This window comes from Leptonychotes weddellii, chromosome 5 (genome assembly GCF_054177405.1).
Source record: "Leptonychotes weddellii isolate Sample4059 chromosome 5, ASM5417740v2, whole genome shotgun sequence".
Classification (NCBI taxonomy): domain Eukaryota; kingdom Metazoa; phylum Chordata; class Mammalia; order Carnivora; family Phocidae; genus Leptonychotes; species Leptonychotes weddellii.
Genome location: NC_138373.1, coordinates 88104350 through 88126299, shown reverse-complemented (window position 1 = coordinate 88126299; position 21950 = coordinate 88104350). Strand labels below are relative to the sequence as shown.

The following is a 21950-nucleotide window of genomic DNA, read 5'->3' as shown; positions in this document are numbered from 1 at the left end:
TTAGAAAATTGTGAATAAAGATATAAAATATGACAGCATATACATAAAACATGAAGGAAAGGGTGAAATCAGGTTTTTTTTAAAGAATGTGTTTGAACTTAAATGACCATCAACTAAAAAGAGTGCTATATACTTAGGATGTTATATATGAACCTCATAGTACCACAAACCTAAAACCTATAATAGACACAAAAAAGGGAAAAAGAAAGCCAAACATGATACTACAGAAATGCATCAATCACAAAGAAAGAGAGCAAGAGAAGAACTACCAAAACAGCCAGGAAAAAAAAAAAAAAGAAAGAAATGGCAATAAGTACATACCTACAAATAATTGCTTTAAATGCAAATGCCCTAAATGCTATAATCAAAAGACACAGGGTGGCTGAATGGATAAAAAACAAATGCTGTCTACAAAAGACCTAAAAACACATATAGATTGAAAGGAAAAGTATAGAAAAAATATTCATGCAAATGGAAGTGGGGTAAAAAAAAATCTGGGGTAGCAATACTTATATCAGACAAAATGGACTTTAAAACGAAGACTGTAGCAAGAGTCAAAGAAGGCCATTACATAATGATAAAGGGATCAATCCAAGAAGAGGATAGAACAATTGTAAATATCCATGTATCTAACACAGGAGCACCTAAATACATAAAGCAAACATTAATGAACATAGAGAAACTGACTGTAATACAATAATGACAAAGGACTTTAACACCCCACTTACATCAAAGGGTATTTCATCCAGGCAGAAAATCAATAAGGAAATAGTGGCTTTGAACAACACATTAGACCAGATGGACTTAACACACATATATAGAACATTCCATCTAAAAATAACAGAGTACACATTCTTTTTAAGTGCACATGAAACATTATGCAGACTAGATCACATGTTAGGTCACAAAACAAGTCTCAATAAATTTAAGAAGACTGAAATCCATACCATGCATCTTTTCTAACCACAATTGTATGAAACTAGAAATCAATCACCAAAAAACCTAAAAAACCCACAAACACATGGAGGCTAAACAACAACTGGGTCAACAAAGAAATCAAAGAGAAAATTAAAAAATTCATAGAGAAAAATGAAAATACAATAGTCCAAAATCTTTGGAACATCGCAAAAGCAGTTCTAGGAGGGAAATATATAGCAATACAGGCCTACCTCAAAACAAACCAAGAAAAAAGCTCAATCTAACCATACACCTAAGAGAACTAGAACAAGAGAAACAAAGCCCAAGATGAGTAGAAGGAAGGAAATAACAAAGATCAGAGCAGAAATAAGTGATGTAGAGATAAGAAAAACATCAATAAAACCAAGAGCTGGTTCTTTGAAAAGATAAACAAAATTGATAAACCCTTAGCCAGACTCATCAAGAAAAAAAGAGAAAGGACCCAAATAAATAAAACTAGAAACAAAAGAGGAAAAGTAAGAACACCACAGAAATATGGAAGGATTATAAGAAAATACTACAAAAATTATATAGCAAAAATTGGACAAGCTAGAAGAAATGGATAAATTCCCAGAAAAATACAATCTTCTAAAACTGAATCAGGAAGAAATAGAACATCTGAACAAATTACTAGTAATGAAATTGAATCTGTAATAAAAAAAAATAATAATAACCAGGGGCACCTGGATGGCTCAGTTGGTTGAGCGTCTGACTCTTGATTTCAGCTCAGGTCATGATCTCAGGGTTGTGAGACTGAGTCCCATGTCGGGCTCCTCGTTGAGCATGGAGCCTTCTTAGGATTCTCTCTCTCCCTCTCCCTCTTTGCTCCCCAAACCCACTCACACTCTCGCTCTTTAAAAGAAAAAAATAAAAATAAAAGTGCGGGACCTGATGGATTCACAGGTGAATTCTAAACATTTAAAAAGAGTTAATACCTATTCTCCTCAATCTATTCCAAAAAATAGAAGGAAAGCTTCCAAATACATTCTACGAGGCCAGCATTACCCTGATACCAAAACCAGACAAAGACACTTCAAAAAAACCAAACAAACAAAAAAACTAAACAACTATAAGCCAATATCTCTGATGAGCATAGATGCAAAAATCCTCAACAAAATATTAGCAAACCACATTCAACAATAAAAAGATTATTCACCATAATCAAACAGGATTTATTCTGGGGATGCAAGGATGGGTCAATATTTGCAAATCAATCAACATGATACACCATACCAACAAAACGAAGAATAAAAATCATATGATCTTCTCAGGGTACTTGGGTGGCTCAGTCAGTTAAGCATCCAACTCATGGTTTCAGCTCAGGTCATGATCTCAGAGTCCTGGGATAAAGCCCCATGTAGGGCTCCCTGCTCAATAGAGACTCTAGTCATTGAACACTACATCAAAAACTAATGATGCACTATATGTTGGCTAATTGAATTTAAATTTTAAAAATGTCCATTCTACCCAAGGCAATGTAAAGATTCAGTGTAATCCCTATCAAAATACCAAGAGCATTTTTCAGAACTAAAACAAAAAATCCTACAATTGGTATGGAACTACAAAAGACTCCAAATAACCAAAGCAATCTTGAAAAAGAACAAAACTGAAGGTATCACAGGTCCAGATTTCAAGATACACTACAAAGCTAAAGTATTTAAAACAGTACGGTACTGGCACAAAAACAGACACATAGATCAATGGGACAGAATAAAGAGCCCAGAAATAAACCCACCAATATATGGGTCAATTAATCTATGACAAAGGAGGCAAGAATATGCAATGGGCAAAAGAAAGTCTCTTCAACAAATGTGTTGGGAAAACTGGAACACTTCCTAACACCATTCACAAAAAAAACTCAAAGTTGATGAAAGACCTATATGTGAGAACTGAAACCATAAAAATTCTAGAAGAGAATACAGGCAGTAATTTCTCTGACATTGGCTGTAACAGTATTTTTCTAGATATATCTCCTAAGACAAGGGAAACAAAAGCAAAGATAAACTATTGGACCTACACCAAAATAAAAAGCTTTTGTGCAGCTTTTATATAACAAGGCAACCTACTAAATGGGAGAAGATATTTGCAAATTCCATATCTAATAAGGGGTTAATATCCAAAATAAAAAAGAACTTATACAACTCTATACCCAAAAAGCAAACAATCTGATTTAAAAATGGGCGGAGGTCCTGAATAGACACTTTTCCAAAGACATACAGATGGTCAACAGACACAAGATGCTGATCACTAATCATCAGGGAAATGCAAATCAAAACCATGAGATAATACTTTTCACCTGTCAGAATAACTAAAAACAAAAAGATGAGAAATAACAAGTGTTGGAGAGGATATACAGAAAATGGAACCCTTGTGCACTTTGGTGAGAACGTAAATTAGTGCAGCCACTGTGGAAAGCCGTGTGGAGGGGTTCTAAAAAAAATTAAAAACAGAAATACCATATGATCCAAGAACTCCACTACTGGGTATTTACCCAATAAAACCAAAACACTAATTTGAAAAGATATATGCAACCCTATGTTTATTGCAACATTATTTATAATAGCCAAGATATGGAAGCAACCTAAATGTCCATCAATAGACAAATGGATAAAGTAGTAGTATACACACACACACAAAATATTACATAGCCACATAAAAGATGAGATCTTGCCATTTGCATCAACATAGATGGACCTAGAGGGTATTAAGCTAAGTGAAACAGACTGAGAAAGACAAATACCATATGATTTCACTCATGTGGCATCTAAAAAAACAATAAACTGGAAGCAGAATCAGACCTATAAATACAGAGAATTAATGGTTGCCAGAGGGAAAGAGGGTGGGGGATGAGCAAAATGGGTGAAAGGGTGTGGGAAATATGGGCTTCCACTTATAGAATGAGTAAGTCATGGGAATAAAAGGCACAGCATAGGAAATATTGTCAATGATACTGTAATAGCGGTGTACGGGGACAGATTATAGCTTATGTGGTAAGCACAGCATAATGCATAAAAAAGTTGACTAGGTTGTACACCTGATATTAATGTAACATTGTTACAAAAATGTTGTGTATATATATATATATATATACACACACAATGGAATATTAGCCATAAAAAGAATGAATTTCTGAAATATGCTATAACATACAGGAAATTTGAAAATATAATGCAAAGTGAAATAAGACAGACACAAAAGGACAAACATTGCATGACTCTACTTATATAAAATATCTAGAACAGGCAAAATCATAGAGCTAGAAAGTAGGTTAGAGGTTACCAGGGACTGAAGGAAACAAGGTGTAGAGTATTATTATTTAATGCATACAGAGTTTCTAGTTGGGGTAATAAAGTTTTGGAAATAGCCAGCAGTAATTGTTGTACAACAGTGTGACTAATGCCACTGAATTGTACATTAAAAATGGTTGAAATGGCAATTTTTATGTTATATATATTTTACCAAATAAAAAAAGTCCGAAGGCCCACAATTTTTGTTTAAATGTAATTTGACAAGTCCTCTCATGCTTAAAATCCTTCTATTTTCCTGACTGCATGCAAGATAATTTCTATATTCTTTAGTTCAACAGATCTCGTTGACCTAGTCCACGTTCATTTCACCCACCTCTGCTCTACTGTGCCAGCCACTTGTTTCCTGATTAGCAGAGTGCTCTTTCATATTTCATGCCCTATGCCTCTGCACAGTTCTTCCTTCTACCTAAAATACCTCTTCTACTCCTGCTCTGAATGACTCACTTCCATTCTTCCCTTAAAACTTAGCTTAGGTCAACCTCTGCAGGAAGCTGTCCTACCCTCCCAATCCCAATCTTAATTATATGCCCAACTGTCTTTGTTGCCACAGTATCCAGGGTGTGTGTTATGGCAGTTATCATAATGTGTAATAATTATCTGTATCTTTCTAATTTGTACACATTTCTTTTGTCTTATCTGTATTTCTCCCTCCTAGTCTACTGGGTGTCACATAGTAAGTACTCAAGAAATATTTAATGGCTACATTCCAGGGAATCTTCATCAATGACCCTTTTAAAAGAATCAGCTCTCTGTTCAAAACCAAGAGCGCTGAAGAAATGGTAAACATTCTCATGCATTCTTCTTTGTTTAAAAATAGCCAATAGGGGCGCCTGGGTGGCTCAGTCATTAAGTGTCTGCCTTTGTCTCAGGTCATGATCCCAGGGTCCCTGCTCAGCAGAAAGCCTGCTTCTCCCTCTCCCACTCCCCCTGCTTGTGTCCCTTCTCTCGCTTTGTCTCTTGCTATCAAATAAATAAATAAAATCTTTTAAAAAAATACCCAATATTCTGGGGCTCCACCAAGGAAATTAACTTCATGTCTAATGACTGGCTTTCATGCTCTGAGTCTCTGGGAAGGATGCTATACAATCATACTTTGTAAAACCCATAAAGTACTTTGACATCAATCATTTCATTGGAGGAATGGAAAATGGTGGAATGAAAGAAGGATTGGGGCAGAATGGAGAAGCTCTATGGTAGGTAATGAGCAAATCAGTGGGGTATATACTCTCTGTCTACTGCCATTATACATCTTCTTCAAGTAGGAATCATGTTAAATGGAAGTCCAGGACTTACCTGCTGCCACTGGGTGCTGATATTTCTATCCTTGTTGAAAGAAGATAGGTAAAGGGATTCTGAGAGAGTTTTTCCACCACTTTTTCTGTCATGATTCCTGATCTGGAAGGAAGGAGGTCTTGGTCACCTCTCCCCATACATGTTGGGAAATGGACAGCATGATTATCCTCATGTGCCAAAAGTCCCCTACCCTGTCCAGTTGCAGACAGACAGGAAGCAGGGTGTAATGAAGAAAGTACCACACTAACAATCAGGCATTCTAACTAGTTGTGTAATGTTCGGCAAGCCACTTGATATTTCTGCATCCTGGCTTTTTCATTTTCTAAAGTGTGGGCAATTGGCTAATTTTCAGGGTTGTCTTCTGCCAAAAAAATCACTATCTGCCAGTACTTTGCATGTTTCTATTACTTCCCCTACCACGGACCCCACTTTCCCATTCACTCCCCAAACCACTGTGAGGTCTCAACCATGCCTGCTATGTGGCATAAAACTGTTACTTCTAGTACTCACTGCTCCATTTCAACAGCCCACAATCTTATTTAGATACTAAGAAAGAACAATGGTGCTTATGATTCTGAAGAAAAAGAAAGAAAATAAAAAGGACTTATAATCACTTTGAGCTTGAGCTGAGTGGGGACTACAAACTGATAATTTAGGATGTAACACAGTAAACAGTTCTAGACAGTCGCTAGGTCAATTGTAGTTATTTATGATCATTCACATTAATAGAAGAGTCTAAGAGAATATGGACAACCCAAAATAGTAGATAACATTCAAGTCATTTATATGTGGCTTGGGAAGTGCATCGGTACTTACATTTGAATAACACTGATTCTGCTGTCTTAGCAGTTTTAGTGAAATCATAAAGTATATTGGGAAAAACAGACTTAAAAAGAGCTAGTTTGTACTAGTATGTACTCTTCTTGTCCCCCTACTCAAAATTTTTCCCTTCGTTCATGAAGACTATCATCAACTTTCTCATTTATGTAAAGTACCAGCCTAAAATGGAGTACTCTAGATCATAATATTTACTTTGCCTTATCATTTTCACCACACAAACCCTAGCTTTGGGGTGTTTATTAAAGAATATTTGGGGCTGCAAGCTGTGTTAAGCAACAAAAATAAACAAGGAGATAGCAAGTATCCTCAACATTGACTTTATTATCTACTTGGCTTAATAAACATGGAAAACAAGAGTTTTGTATGATTTAACTGGCCACAGATGACCAAGGGTTGGTTACTATATAAATGATGGATAAGGTAAGAAGCAACATGGAGTTTATTATTTTAAGTGAAACATGCAGGAAGATGTTCTCCTCATGGTTAAGCAATTCAATTAGGAAGGTTAAGTATCTTGCTATAACCATAAATGTTAAGCAAATTAACCTTAAGTTCCTATGTCTTTCAGACTCTAGCTGAAAGCTTCAAAGTTGGATGGAAAAGTTACAGATCAGTCAGTGACAGGTGGCAGTTGGGTGGATAGATAATTGTCCCTATCCAAATGTTACCATGTAACTGAAAATCATCAATGATTTAAAAAGTAATCTTTTCTTTTTTTCCTTAGAATGAAAGATTTCATGGGGTTAGAGGGATAAATTCACTTACTGGGATGGGTCTGAATCACTTCCTTTTCGTTTTCTTGGGAACTCCACCACATGTGGGCAGAGGGATCCAATAGCTGTTGGTTTTGTCCATGGGCTCATATGACTGGAAACCACAGGAGAAATGCACTGGTTCTCTTCAGTCAGTATTCTATCTGTGAGAGAAAAAGCACAATAGCACATCTATTTTTAACATTAACTTCTGCTTTATACATACCCCATCACATGTTTTAAGTGGTTTTTCTATCTTGATATTTTAAAAATATCAATAACAACATAACATAGTATGAAAGACAAACTATGGACACTTAAATACTAGTTAGAAATGTATGTTAATCCATATTTTTAAGCTTATTTCCCCCATTTAATTGTAAAAGAATTGTAGAAAATAGGGAAAACACAAAAAATAGAAAGGGGAAAATCAAATGTCACCAATTGATGTTACTATTTAGAGGTATTTCCCTTAAGAATTTTTTCCATAGTTGTCATTAAGTAATTGAAATCATAGTGTACAGTACATTCTATTTTATTTAAAAATCACTGTGATAACTTTATCGTGGTATTACAAGCATTATATATAAAATTCTTTTTAAATGACTCTAATGACTACATAATATACAGTCATGTAGATGTTCATAGCTACTCATTCTTCTATAAAAAAAAAACATTTTTTTTTAAGATTTTATTTATTTATTTATTGAAAGTGAGAGATTGCACGTGCAAGTTCCGGGAGGGGCAGAGGGAGAGGGAGAGGGAGAGAGAATCCCAAGCAGACTCTGCACTTGATGTGGAGTGTGATGAGGGGCTCAGTTTCATGACCTGAGCCGAAATCAAAAGTCGGTTGCCTAACCAACTGAGCCACCCGGGTGCCCTGATACTTAAACATTCTTCTATTGTTACAATCTATGTTTGTTTTAACCATCACAAATATGTATTGTGGTACATAAAGCTTTTCATCTACTGGTTATTTCATTTAGATAACATCTCAGAAGAACATCAAGGGATGTGAATATTTTTAACCCTAAATTGCTAAATATGATAATAAAATCCTTTTTGTATAAAGTGTGGTTTATTAAATGTTTTATAAAATATAAAAGTCAGAATCACTGAACTAAAAATAACCTATAGTCCAAAAGTGGTCCTCCCTGAATAACTATATTTCTCATATTAAAATGGATATAGCAAGTTTAAAATAATCTGTAACTTACAAAATAGATTGAAAATATATAAGGAGTATTAACAAAGAAAATGCAATAAATCTACAAGAGTGGGAGGTTTTTAACACATCTCTAGCAGTAACTGACAGATCAAGCATTCAGAAACAATGATGTAGAAAATCTGATCCACACAATGGACAAGCTTGGTGTAATAGACATCTATAGACCACTATTCCTAGAGCTTCAAAATCCACTGTTTGTTTTGGGGCACCCATGGAGCATTATAAAAACTGACAATATACCGGACAAAAAGCAAGTAAGTCTTAATAGTTTCAAAAGAATGATATCCTACATCATTTACTGACTCAATGTAATTATGCTAGACACCAGTAAGAAAAAGATAACTAGAAAATCCCTATATCTTTAAAAATTAAGAAATACACAAATAACACATTCAAAGCAGAATTCTTAGCAATTAGGAAGATCCAAAGTAAACTATAGTGGTATACCCATCCCACAGCTACAATGGAAAAGTTTGAGGACACCAAGTGTAAGTGAAGATGTGAAGGAATGGGAAGTTTTCTGCTTTGCTGGTGGGAACATAAATTGCTACAACCACTTTGGAAGCCATTTACGTATTACCTAAAAAAGTTGAATATTCCATATAACAAGTGATTCAGCATTCCAGTCCTAGGTACATAGGAAAAACTCCATGCATATTAGGAGACATATACAAGAAATGCATTAGCAGCACTGCTTGTAACTGAAGAACAAAAATAAAAACCTGAGAAAACTGGAAACTAAATCTCCTTCAACAGATGGATTGTTTATTTACTAAATGAAATACTAATGGCAGTAACAATGAATGAAGTACTGATATCAACATGGATGAATCTCAAACTAGTGATTCTGGGGGAAAAAAAGTCATAGCTAAAACCACACAGTGCTTTATTTTTAATTTTTAAAAAAGATGCGGGGGGCAGAGGGAGAGAGAGAATCCCAGGCGGGCTCCACGCCCAGTGCAGCCCGACATAGGGCTCCATCTCACAACCCCAAGATCATGACCTGAGCAGAAATCAACAGTCCAAGGCTTAATCAACTGAGCCACCCAGGCATCCCACAGCACAATTAAAAAAAAATTTTTATATAAAGTTCAAAAATCAGTAAAACTAATCAATATTTTTTAGCAATATCTATAGAGGGTGCCATACTATATAGAAAAGTAAAGGAATAGTTAACACAAAAGTCAGAATTCTCCCTGGAGAAGAAAAGGTGCATCTGGATGCAATCAGTGAAGGACACACACAGGCTTCTAAGAATTCATGTTCTATTTCTTCATCCCAATGTGAGTTCACAGATTTTTTTAATTCTTTAAACTACACATATAACTTTTACAATCTTTTGTAAGTTACAGTACATTTCACAATGGGAGAATAATTTTATCAATGATTTTTGGCCACCTGGGAATTAAGTTTCTGATTTATGATATTCAAAGACTTCTAGGCTTAGACTCTCTTAATGGGAAGGATTCAGGATCACCAGATACCACATGAGATTAATTTTGATTTCAGCTTCCAGACTTCAATCCAATGGACTTTGAATGGCAGAACACCATCTGTCTCCACAGAAAAATGTGGGGAGTTTCTTACAATAAATGATAAATCAATAGGAAAAATTCATCAACACTGAACCAGAGTTCACCCTGGTATATATAATACCAGACCCTTCCCCCCCACCTCCAATCCTCCAACATAAGCAAGCACACTGTTTCCCTCGCATAAGTTCAAAACAAAAATAGTTGTTTTTTTTTGCCTCTCATTCTAGAAAGCATGATCTCCACATTTCAATCCTACTCCCTAACCTTTAAAATAAGAAATAGACCTTCTTTAGGCTGCAAAATAATGTTCTTTTCACAAAAATCAAAACCTAAAGCTCTAAGGGTCTTTATTTGTATGTTCCCTAATGAGTGGGGGAATATTGCCCCATAATTAGCTATGTTCCATCAAGTTTAAGTTTGCTATGTCAGTAGAAATGTATTCAAAGCAGAGGGTTTTCTGTAAACAAAAGGAAAATATGGGTTAGTGGGACTAATTAGTTCTGGATGAAAAGATCTGTTCTTTGGTAACAATTCATCCTTCATGTAGTAGATTTTTATTTGTTAGAAGGTGAATCATAATTTAAAGTGTGAAGATTTCATTTTTAACCTCCCAATTTACTTTCAGCATCCACATATACTTATTTAGGAGACCATGTGTTAGGAATTGAAAGTTAATTCTGCTTTTATATAACTCATTTTGAAGGTATATGCTTCAATATTTTGATATTCTTTCTTCATCAAGTTGTTACTTCTCAATGGTGAAAATCCATGTTTTTTTCCCCAGAAAAATAGCACTTTATTAATACATTTCTATAATACTATTTTCCTACTTTTTAAAAAAGTTTATTTGCACCTGTAGAGTTGACATGCAATATTGCATTAGTTTCAGGTGTACAACATAGTGATTCAACATCTCTATACATCATGCTATGCTCACCCTAAGTGTAGCTACCATCTGTCCCCATACAATGCTATTATAATACCATTGACTATATTCCCTATGCTGTACCTTTTATTACTGTAACTTATTCATTCCATAACTGGAAGCCTGTATCTCCCACTCCTCTTTACCTATTTTGCCCATTCACCCAACTGCCTTCTCTCTGGCAACCATCAGTTTGTCCTCTGTATTTATAGGTCTGGTTTTGCTTTTTGTTTATTCGCTTATTTTTTTAGATCCATATGAATGAAACTGTATGGTATTTATCTTTCTCAATCTGACTTATTTCACTTATCATAATACCCTCTAGGTCCGTCCATGTTGTCGCAAATAGCAAGATCTCATCCTTTTTTATGGCTGCGTGTGTATACATATTCACCACATCTTCCTATCCACTCATTTATCAATGGACACTTGGGTTGTTTCTATATCTTGGCTATTATAAATAATGCTGCACTAAACATAGGGGTGCATATATCTCTTCAAACCAGTGTTTTCATTTTCTTTGGGTAAGTACCCAGTACAGGAATCATTCTGTTTTTAATTTTTTCAGGAACCTCTATACTGTTTTCCACAATGGCTGTACCAATTTATGTTCCCACCAACAGTGCACAAGGGTTCCTTTTTCTCCACACCCTCACCAAACTTGTTATTTCTTGTCTTTCGATTTTAGCCATTCCCGACAGGTGTGACGTGATATCTCATTGTGGTTTTGATTTGCATTTCTTTCCTTGATGATTAGTGATATTGAGCATCTTTTCATGTGTCAGTTGGCCATCTGGAGGTCTTTGGAAAAATGTCTATTCAAGTTCTGTAGGAGTGCTGACAATACTGACTCCATCTTTGGCCCTCCATCTTGCTCATGTTTGCTCAATGACGTCTCCTGAGGCTGTGTGTTCTGGGCCCATTGGAGATTAATACACACACTTTAGAGATGTCTGCCAAGACTGGGATGGTGGGAAGGCTTGTTTTGGCCTCTCACGAATCTGTTAGAGATAACATAGTCTTCCTTCTTTCCTGATGCACAGGTGATGCCACAAGATCTAATTAAAGGGTAGCTGTCAACTAGGTGCATGCAAGCCCTTTGAGGTGCATGTGAACCCTTTGATCCTACTACAGTGCCCTTCTGCGTGTCCCCTCGCTCTATAAAATCTGTGGACTAAGGTCTGGACTTTGTGGAGAATAGCTATGCAGCTGCCATGGATCGTCTTCTGCCCGATCTCCTCTGTGTCAGTCAGTTACCTGAATAAAATTCTGTGTAAACTCTACGGAGTGGCCTCCTTCATTTTCCAGTCTCAAAGTGTCTTCTCAGTTTGGCGGATATTTTACTGTCTCTTCCCCAACTCCTAACATGTTCTCTGCCCATTTTTTAATTGGATTGTTGGGTTTTTTGATGTAGAGTTGGGTAATACATTTTATTTAACTCAATAAAATAATTCACAATTTAGATTGAACAAAGACAGTATGCTTGTCTTTTATAAAGGAGGTTCTGTGGTTTATTTAAAATGACATTAGCATTACATCTCACTCCATTCTACATGTATCTCCCTGGTGATGGTCATCAATGTAACAATATTTTAAAGGTCTGCCCTTTCGTATCAGTTCCTCAAAGATGAAAATAAATTGGGGGAAATGAGCAGCTGCTTGGGAATCCTAAGCAGGGGAAAACAAACAGCCCTTTGGTTTAGGCTCATAGTTATAAAGGGTTCAAATTTAGAATCTGACATTGTGCTTGAAAGAAAATATACATCTACCCATACACACAAGCACACACACATTCACAGGCAGGCGATGGCAGGATGGAAAAAAATGTATTACAACTTAGAAACTTTGTCCCACTACCTACCTTCATTGCAGTAGTGTGCTCTATGTTAAAATTTATATAAAATATAAATTAACCTATGAATAACTTTGTGTTAAAAACAAGTTGTGCAATGTAAACATTTGCTTCTTAATTTCTGAGAATCCATGCCCCAAATCAGATTACCCAAATGGTAATGTCTTACTTAACCTCAAGACCAGGAATATTCAAGTGTTGCTAATTGCCCCCCTAATGTCCTTCTTCTGGTCCAGGATCCAATCCAGGATCACATGAAATATTTAGGGTCTGTTATATGTCTTCGGTTTCCTTTAAATTGTAACAGTTCCTCAGTCTTCTTTTGTCCTTGAGGTTTTGAATGGTACGGGCCAGTCTATAGAATGTCACGCAGTTGAAGCTTGTCTTATATTCACTCATAACTAAATTCAGGTTACGAACTTTTGTCAAGAATGCCACAAAAGTGATGCTGTGTTCTACTCAGTGCTAAATGCCCACACTTTTCAATTTTATTGCTTTGGGTACTTTTTATTGCTTCATTGAGATCCTGCTCTTCAGGATTCCAAAAGGTGTTCAGCTCATAGACTCAACAGAAGAGGCAGAAGATTTAGGAGATCCGCTATAAGCTCCAATATGGATAGTTTTGAGAACCATTTTTTCTCTTCTCCCCAAATCCTAGCACAGTGCCTGACACATAATAGGGTTTGTTGAAAGAATGAACTGCATTTCATTTCATCACCCCCAGACATGCGAAAGAGATGTGATATCCGAACTAACAGATTCGACCTCCTAGACTGCTGGAAATGATAAAATTCCCACAATAAGGAATATGCGGTTCCCCGCTATACCTATTTCACAAATGAATAGGACTACTTCCTTCCATTGCTTCATTTTTACCAATTTTTTCCCCACAGAGGGAAAAATACACTTGATTGTTGGAAAAAAGGTACTGTGTGACATGGGACTTGGCAATCTGAAGTAGCTTTCTAGAACAACAGCGGTAATTGTTGTATAGGTTTGAGGTAAAGCGTTACAAGAGAAAATCAAAAACCGTTTATCACTGACAAATTATTGTAAGATAATCACTGACATATGTAGGACGCTTAGTCACATAATAAAGTACTAATTGGTACTATTCAAGAACAAAGACCATCTACAGGTGGTACTATACACAAATTATGAAAAGGCTTTTGCTCAGGAGAGATTAAAAATACTCTATTATTTCATAGTATGTATTAAGAGCCTAATGTAACCTGCTGTCAAGAAGCTTATAATCCTGAATATGTTTGTGCACGTGTAGGTGAAATTAGATCTAGAGACAGGTATGAGTTTACGCTACAAGAACACAGACGGAAGAACACTTAATTCTATTTGCGGGGAGGGAGTAACAACAGCATTTTTTTCAAGCTAAGAGAACATCATGAACAGGTGGCAAAATAAATGCATTCAGTAAGATCATATGCCATCATTAACAATGACGTTAAGTTGTTGAATCAATGAATACATATCAGAGTCAAGTTTTAGAAAATGTGTCTCCGGATACAAGTCTGATGGGTAAAATTGGACTTTTTCAAAGTAAATTTTACCTTCTCACATATGAAACAAAACATACGCTAAATTGACCTATCTGACCAGAAACCAGATCCCCAGATCGTATTCACCATGCAGAAACACAGGTTATCTAGAAAATTCAATAAGGATGAGGCTTCGATTCACTGAGATTTCATGAAAGTCCCTCAAGATTTATTTACCTCTGAATTTTTTACCATGATTAGAAAAGGCAGGAAAGAGTCTCCCAGGGACCACCTTTCTTGAGTTGTCGATCCAAACATCCCACCAAACCCTGAAGAGGAACAGATATTTAGCCAGATTCGTCTCTGAAGCCAGCAAAGTATCTTACTCAAAATAGCGATAAAAAGGAGATAGTAAGATACAGGGGCCTAAGTGTATCACTTTCCAAATTCCCATCTGTTCTAAGAGTGTGTCGACAGACCCTTCATACTGCTACTATTTTTGAAAAGTATTCAATTTCAGACTCTAACACGTACCTTACTATTACAGAAAAATGGCTCCCATGAAAACCTGGTTTTCCCATGATTTCAGCCTCAGTGACCTTGGCAGAGGAGGAGAATTTGGATTTAAAAGCAGGGTTTTTATGTGGGTCTACATACAGGGAGAGAAATAAAGGACACCATGTGGATGCCCACACAAGGCCTTCGGATAGAGATATTTTGCATCCACTAATAAATTGGCATTCTGTTTTTGTAGGTCAAAAAAAAAAAAATGGCGTTTAATGTCTATCCCCATGATAAGAGGGTTGTATTGGTGGAATCTCCGCTACTCCTTTCTGTTTGCTGCAAAGTGCAATATCTTCAGTGAATGGTACGGCTTGGATGAAGGAAGCCCAAGAAGCAATTCTAAGTTATATTCTAGGAAAGTGTTTATCTTCTTGTGTCTCCATTCAGTTACTGCTTTTGAAGCAAAGCTTTACTTGGTATTCGCCCCTGTAAGAATGAGTGGGAAACCTCACAATAACAGAGTCAGGAGGTTCAGCAGTGGTGCTCTGATGCCCTACCACTCCTCAGTTGTAGACCCAACAGAGGGACAGAGGGACCCCACACCCCTGCACCTCGATACTACCTGACTATCCTCCTGCAACAACTCCATTCATATGTTAAAATCTAATCCCCAGTGTGATGGTATTTAGAGCTAGGGACTTTGGCAGGTATTTAGGGTCTGAGGGTGGAACCCTCATGAATGAATTAGTGCCCTTATCCAGACGCCAGAGAGCTAGCTCATTCTCTTGCTGCAGTAGGAAGTTTGTAACCAGAAAAGCGTCCTCTCCAGGACCTGACTCTGCTGGAACCCTCATACTTCCAGTCGCAGAATTGTGAGAAATAAACTGCTATTGTTGATAAAGAATAACATAAAATGAAAATGATGCATCTGAGTTTTATGAACCTGGAAAATGGGTATGTAATGTTTACTTTAAAAAGCAGGATGAAAGGGACGCCTGGGTAGCTCAGTCATTAAGCTGTCTGCCTTTGGCTCAGGTCATGATCCCAAGGTCCTGGGATCGAGCCCCGCATCGGGCTCCCTGCTTCTCCCTCTACCCACTCCCCCTGCTTGTGTTCCTGCTCTCGCTGTCTCTGTCAAATAAATAAATAAAATCTTTAAAAAAAAAAAAAAAGCAGGATGAAAGACAGACTACGTAAAAACAAGAAACAAAGAAAATGTATATGCAGGGGAGAAAAAAAACCTAGAAGGAGACACAGTGAAATGTTTTCAGGTGTTTTGTCTGAATGGCCAATCAAAGGATTTTTTTCCTGTTCTACTCTTCTGTATTGTTCCAAAATTGCATAAGTATTGTGTCTTACTTTTGTAATACATACATACAACTGAGCAAGGAATATATATGTGGACTGTTGGGGAACAGCAAGTACATCAGTATGGCTGGGTACAGTGTGAAACATTAGGAAATCAAGCTGGAAAAGTTGTTCCCAGAGGGCCCTGGATGTCCCACTGAGGAGTCGGAGCTTTATTTCCAGGTAGCAGAGAGCTAATGAAGTGGCCTAGCGCTGCATCTCAGCCCCCTTCATTTCATGGGCAAGCCTCACAAGGGAGGGGGTACCGTCTGCACCATCCTCCCTACTAGGAGTTAGTCTTCCTATTAAAAGCTACAACTTTCATCCTAATGCATCCACCTTTCCCAACCAGAATGGCTGGCTTCTTACCTGGATTCCTATTTATTTCTGTAATGAAGCTTGCACTCAGAGCCGTACTCTGAACCCGTTCCAGCTGGGCCGGGAAAATAAGGCTTTGATGCCAAGCACAGACAGAGAAAGCCAAAAACCCTTTCAAGTGGGGATCAGGATCCCCCCTGTGGATCCACCACCACCTATCCCAGATACGATGTTGAAACACCACAGAAGGATCAATCTCTCCTATGTACGGAGGAAATTTTATTCTCTTGGCCATGACGTCAAAAGTAGCAAGAATATCTAAAAGATGGGGCGCCTGAATGGCTCTGTCGGTTAAGCACCTGCCTTTGGCTCAGGTCATGATCCCGAGGTCCTAGGATGGAGCCCCGCATCGGGCTCTCTGCTCAACTGGTACTCTGCTTCGCCCTCTCACTCCGTGATCTCTCTCGCTTTCATTCTCATGCAAATAAATAATAAAATCTTAAAAAAAAAAAAAAAGAATATCTAAAAGGTAAGTCCTGAGGATGCTTCTTAGGAGAGGAAGGCTCAGATATGGTGAGAAAGAAACACAGGTAGAAGACCCTGGGTCAAAGTATAACTATCTCAGACTTCATAAACAAAAACACGTTTAGCCTTATTTTCTCTGTTAATTTTTACTTTAAGACTCTGTTCCTTTCTTTGAGTTCCAAATGGTAAAGGAGAAACCATACACTCCTAGATGCCGTGGATGTGGAGCTTTGCTGGCACATGGGTTTGTCCATGATTACACAATAGCTGGAGAATCAAAGCAGAGAAAATAGACGGCTTCACTTGCCCAAAGTCAGTCCCTTGCCAGGGAAGTATGCAGAAGGTCAAAGGACAAATAAATGATGTCTGCATTGTAGTAAAATGGTCCATCACAGAGTACAGGCTGGGTAGGAAAGCAAGAGACACCCAGAAGGAGCTGAGAGAACAGGCAGGTGGTTGTGGAATGTTTGTATAAGTAAGAGCAGGGAGAAGTTCAGACTTGGGGATTCGTAGGTAAAGAATTTCTAGCTGATTCGAGGGTCGACATAAGATGTGCCCCAGGGGGTGCTACAGGGACGTGAAGAGAGAACATGTGGAAAAGATAAGAAAGACCAAAGTTACCTAGGATGACATCAGGGAGTAGACAGGAGAGGAAAAAGTCTAAGAATATACAGAGGTAACATCCCAGAGATAGATGATTAAAATAAGGATAGAAGAGGGTGAAACGAACAGAAAACCTAAATGAAAACTAATTAAGTGACAGTGGGGAATCATTTCTGAAAATGGCAAGAAGACTCAAATAATACCAACCTCCTCTCCTAGTTCTGAAATACACAAGAGAGTGATTGGCTTCTACAACTCCCTGATCATCAGTTCCTTCACAATCAGGCTGACCACATTACAAATAACCTGAGAATTACTGAAGTAAAAAAAGAGATACTTCCTCCTATCAAATTGATCAATCCTGATAAATTGTTTACTGGCAAAGGAGCCTTGGAGAAGAGGAGGTAAGAATACAGATTCTCAGAGTTTCATATATCTCTAGTGGGAACAACAACTGATATAACCTTTCTAAAAGGCAATGTGGAAAGTTCTATAAAGGGACATAAGGATACTTCCATCCTTTGACCCAGCAATTCTATTTCTCTGAGTTTATCCTAAAATTATTAAAGATGTAAAGACTTTGTACATAGAAATTTATTAAAATATTTCAACAGTGTAAACCTGAAAACAACCTAAAGGTATCAACAAACAAGGGAACTAAAAAACTAAGTGTAATCATGGGATGGACTACTATACAGCCCTTCTTTTTTTAAGAAAAAGATTTTAGAGAAAGAGTGTGACTGCAGGGAGGGGCAGAGGGAGAGAGTCCCCTGCTGAACATGGAGCCCAACGTGGGGCTCCATCTCACGACCCTGAGATCATGACCTGAGCCAAAACCAAGAGTCAGACACTTAACCAACTGAGCCACCCAGGCGCCCCATGGCCTACTATACAGACTTTAAATACAATGTTTCCAAATTATTTATGAAATGGTAAATACTATGTAGAATATTAAATTTTATGTTTTTTGTTCTTGTTTTAAAATATATTAATAGGAAAAATTTGGGGTAAAGCCAACAGATCAGGAAATGATGCCAACAAAATGGCAGACTATTACTTAAGTTCCCAAGAGGAGGGGTCATGCCATACCATAGAGAAAGTGGGGGGCACATGGGGGAAGCACCAGGGTCAGTCAGGCAGAAGAGGGAGAGAAGGTATCTGTGGGCAAGAACCTTTATTGTATTTTATGTGTGTGCGGGGGTGGGGCAGTGTGGAAAGAACAGGTGGGCAGGCTATAGAGGCTTAGGACTGGCTAGTTTGAATAATTTCAGCAGGCTGTGGACAAAGCGACTGTCCTTAGTTGTCTGTTTACCTGGCCCAGGAACAATTAGGACAGCTGGATAATAGCCTAGAGTGTGAGATGCCAAAAAAAAAAAAAAAAAAGAGGTAGTTGGGGTACAGCCTCTGGATTGGTTGGTTTGAATTTGAAAAGTGCACTCATAGGCAAGTTGTTTACTATCTCTAGAATTGGGTTAAATCCTAGGAGAAGCAGGCTTCATATTGCAAAGCATCAGAATACAGAAAATAAAATATATGGTTAATACATTTATATTTTCTTTAATTTAAAATTTGAAAATAAAATTTTTCAAATTTTCTACAATTAACACATACTACTTTTTTAATTCAGAAAAAAATAAATATACCACAAAAATTCTGTGTCATTCACAAGCCTTGGGCATTTCTTTGAAAGGATAAATTTATACCAATATTAAAGAGTCATGGATGCAGCCCTCCTTATATTGTTTTTTTTTTTTTTTTTAAGATTTATTTCTTTTAGAGAGAGAGAGTGAGAGAGCACATGAGCAAGGCGGCAGGGGGAGAGGGAGAGAAGCAGACTGGGGCTCAATCTCAGGATCCTGAAATCACAACCTGAGCTGAAATCAAGAGTCCCATGCCCAACCGAGTGAGTCATCCAGGTGCCCACCTTATATTGTTTTTTAAAGCCAAAGAACAGGGGCACCTGGATGGCTCAGCTGATTAAGCGTCTGACTCTTGATTTTGACTCAGGTCATGATCTCAGGGTCATGAAATCGAGCCCTACATTGAGCCCTACATTGGACACTGCACTGGGCGTGGAGCCTGCTTAAGATTCTCTCCTTCTCTCTGTGTGCCCCTCACCCACCATCCCCTCCCTCCCTCTCTCTCTAAAAAAATAAAAAAAAACCAAAGTGCTGATACTGTGAACTTTACATTGCTGAAGATATGAGAACACTGAGCCACTTTCACAGAACATTTAATGTTTTCCTAAAGAGAAGGGACAGGGAGTTTCTAATCAAATGCCCAGGATTCCAGACTGAGCCTTGTCCTAAACTGTATGTGCAAGAGAGATCTGTTGGCAAGGAATTAAAGAAAGTTAAGAAGAAACTTTCCACAGGAGGCACCTGCCTATGGCAGATCCCTTTGTGGATGAGGGGGAGGGGTAAGTGTACTGATTTCAGAAAGGGGCAGCCACGTGGCTTTGACCACAGCTACATGCCACACTAGATAATTGATCAAAAACATTAATGAGGTGCCATGTTTAATGCTTTCTAAGAACTGTGGCATCACAGTCCACAAAGGCCTGTTTGTGGCAGGGAACAGCCCTAGTCTGCCAAAGGCACCTGCTTTTCCATGGGGGGTGACAACCTGTACTGATTTCTGAGGACTCTTCTAAGGGAAGAACCTCCTGACTGTATGGACCTCATAAAATATCCACCAAGGGTACATAGGGCTCCATGCTCCCCTCCAAGTCTGCCTAAGACTCTTTACCTCCCCCCTCTCCCTCCCTACCTCTAAAATAAAGAAATCTTAAAAAAAAGAAAAAAGAAAAAAGAAAAAGAATGAGATAAATGTTGAAGCCTTTTAGAATCTGTGAAGTTTTATTGGATGGATATCAGGTAGTACACTACTTATCTGAATTGAGTATAATGGGCTTATGGCAAAGTATGAGATTCAAACAGACATGGATGTGCATCTATTTCCACCCTTGTGCATGGTCAGATTGAATGATGTTAAAGATAACTAAGGTCCAAGTCAAATTAACCGTCAGGTTGACTGCGGAGCTAGATTAAATCAGAGATACAGCATCAGAGGGGCGCCTGTGTGGCTCAGTCAGTTAAGCGACCAGGTCTTGATTGTGAGTTCAAGCCCCACATTGGGCTCCACGCTGGGTGTGGAGACTACTTAAAAAAAAAAAAAAAAAGAAAGAAAGAAAGAAAAAAAGAAATATAGTGCCAGACATTTCAGATTTCCACATGAAAATCCTTCTCTAATCAGTAAAAAATAAATTTCCCCCGCCCCTTCTGGAGAAGGTAATGTGAGACAATCAATAATCATATACATAATTCAAAACTGTGATGACTGCTTGAATTAAAAGCTGTGTGCTATGAGAGACTATTCAATACGCAAACCACTGGCAGAATGATTGCTGTACAACAGATTTAATTATTTCTTTCCACTGCTCAAAATCCAACTGTGGCTCCCCACTGAATTTAAGAGGCCGTGTAATAGGAAATCTTGCATAGCACAGCTCAGTCTGCCTACCGGCCTCATCCTGTGCTGCCCTCTCATTCATGAGCCAGGCAACGGCCAGAGGGCACTGAGTGACACTCCCCAATCATATCTCAGTCCCTCATGGCTCTGCCTCCCTGGGCCTATTTGTCCCTTGCCTGGAATGCATTTCCCAAATCAGAGTAACATAAACGTACCTGTCAAGACATAGGTCAGATGTTAACTCCTACAAGAAGTCTTCTCTGCCCACTGCCCCTAAAACCTGCCATCCCGCTAGGGCCCCTTCTATGTAATATGGTGGCACTTTGTAATTGATACCATTATTAAGCTTATTCTACTTCACTATATTTTTACTAGTCAGCCTGCCTCACTAGACACAACTCCTTAAGGGCAGGGACCATGTTTTTATTCCCAGTTTAACACAATCCCTGACACATCACCCACACTCAATAATTGAAGAAAAGATGGATTGTTGAATAACTTGTATTAGGTCAATTCCTAACTATTAAGAAAATATTAGATCTGTACTTCCCCCTATTTATCAAAAATAAACTTGTAATGAATAAAGGAGTTAACTGTAGGGAAATAAAATCATAAAAGGTATAAGAAAAATATCTGTAAATATTTATCTTAAAGTGAGGGCTTCTGAAGGATATACCAAAGGTAAAAGCCATGAAAGAAATGACATTAAAAGGTTAAAATTTCTGTATATCAAAAACCACCATAAAATTAACACATATAAACTAAACTGGAGAAAAACTTCCTCATGCCCTTTGCAGTCCATCCTTCCCTCTATCCCAACCCCAGGCAGAGTGACTTTTTTGGCATTTTCTACATATTTTGTAAATAGAATGATACAATATATGCCCTTTTGAGCTGGCTTCTTTTCCCTGTAATGATTTTGAGATTCATCCATGTTGTTGCATGTATTGATGGTTTCCTCCTTTTTATTGCTTACTCCTTTGGGAGGGTATCATATTT

General features: G+C 37.7%; 1 protein-coding gene and 1 long non-coding RNA gene across 8 annotated transcripts in view; one reads left to right on the top strand and one right to left on the bottom strand.

The window, feature by feature from the left end:
• LOC115943477 (uncharacterized) overlaps positions 1 to 12121 on the top strand; it is a 31769-nt gene extending 19648 nt beyond the window's left edge. The window contains exon 2 of the long non-coding RNA XR_004078053.2: positions 11882 to 12121. This is a non-coding gene — a long non-coding RNA (uncharacterized LOC115943477). The remainder of the gene's footprint in view (positions 1 to 11881) is intronic.
• The window catches only part of BMAL2 (basic helix-loop-helix ARNT like 2), a 107725-nt gene that overhangs the window by 62900 nt on the left and 22875 nt on the right, over positions 1 to 21950 (bottom strand). For 4 of the 7 annotated variants that reach the window (XM_031036124.2, XM_031036127.2, XM_031036125.2 and 1 more), the window contains exons 2-3: positions 7164 to 7314; positions 5559 to 5660 (exon numbers count right to left, since the gene is read on the bottom strand). In XM_031036124.2, the coding sequence (XP_030891984.1) occupies positions 5559 to 5660; positions 7164 to 7314 (253 nt within the window). The remainder of the gene's footprint in view (positions 1 to 5558; positions 5661 to 7163; positions 7315 to 21950) is intronic. The other 3 variants (XM_031036128.2, XM_031036129.2, XM_081821366.1) reach the window with 1 other exon arrangement.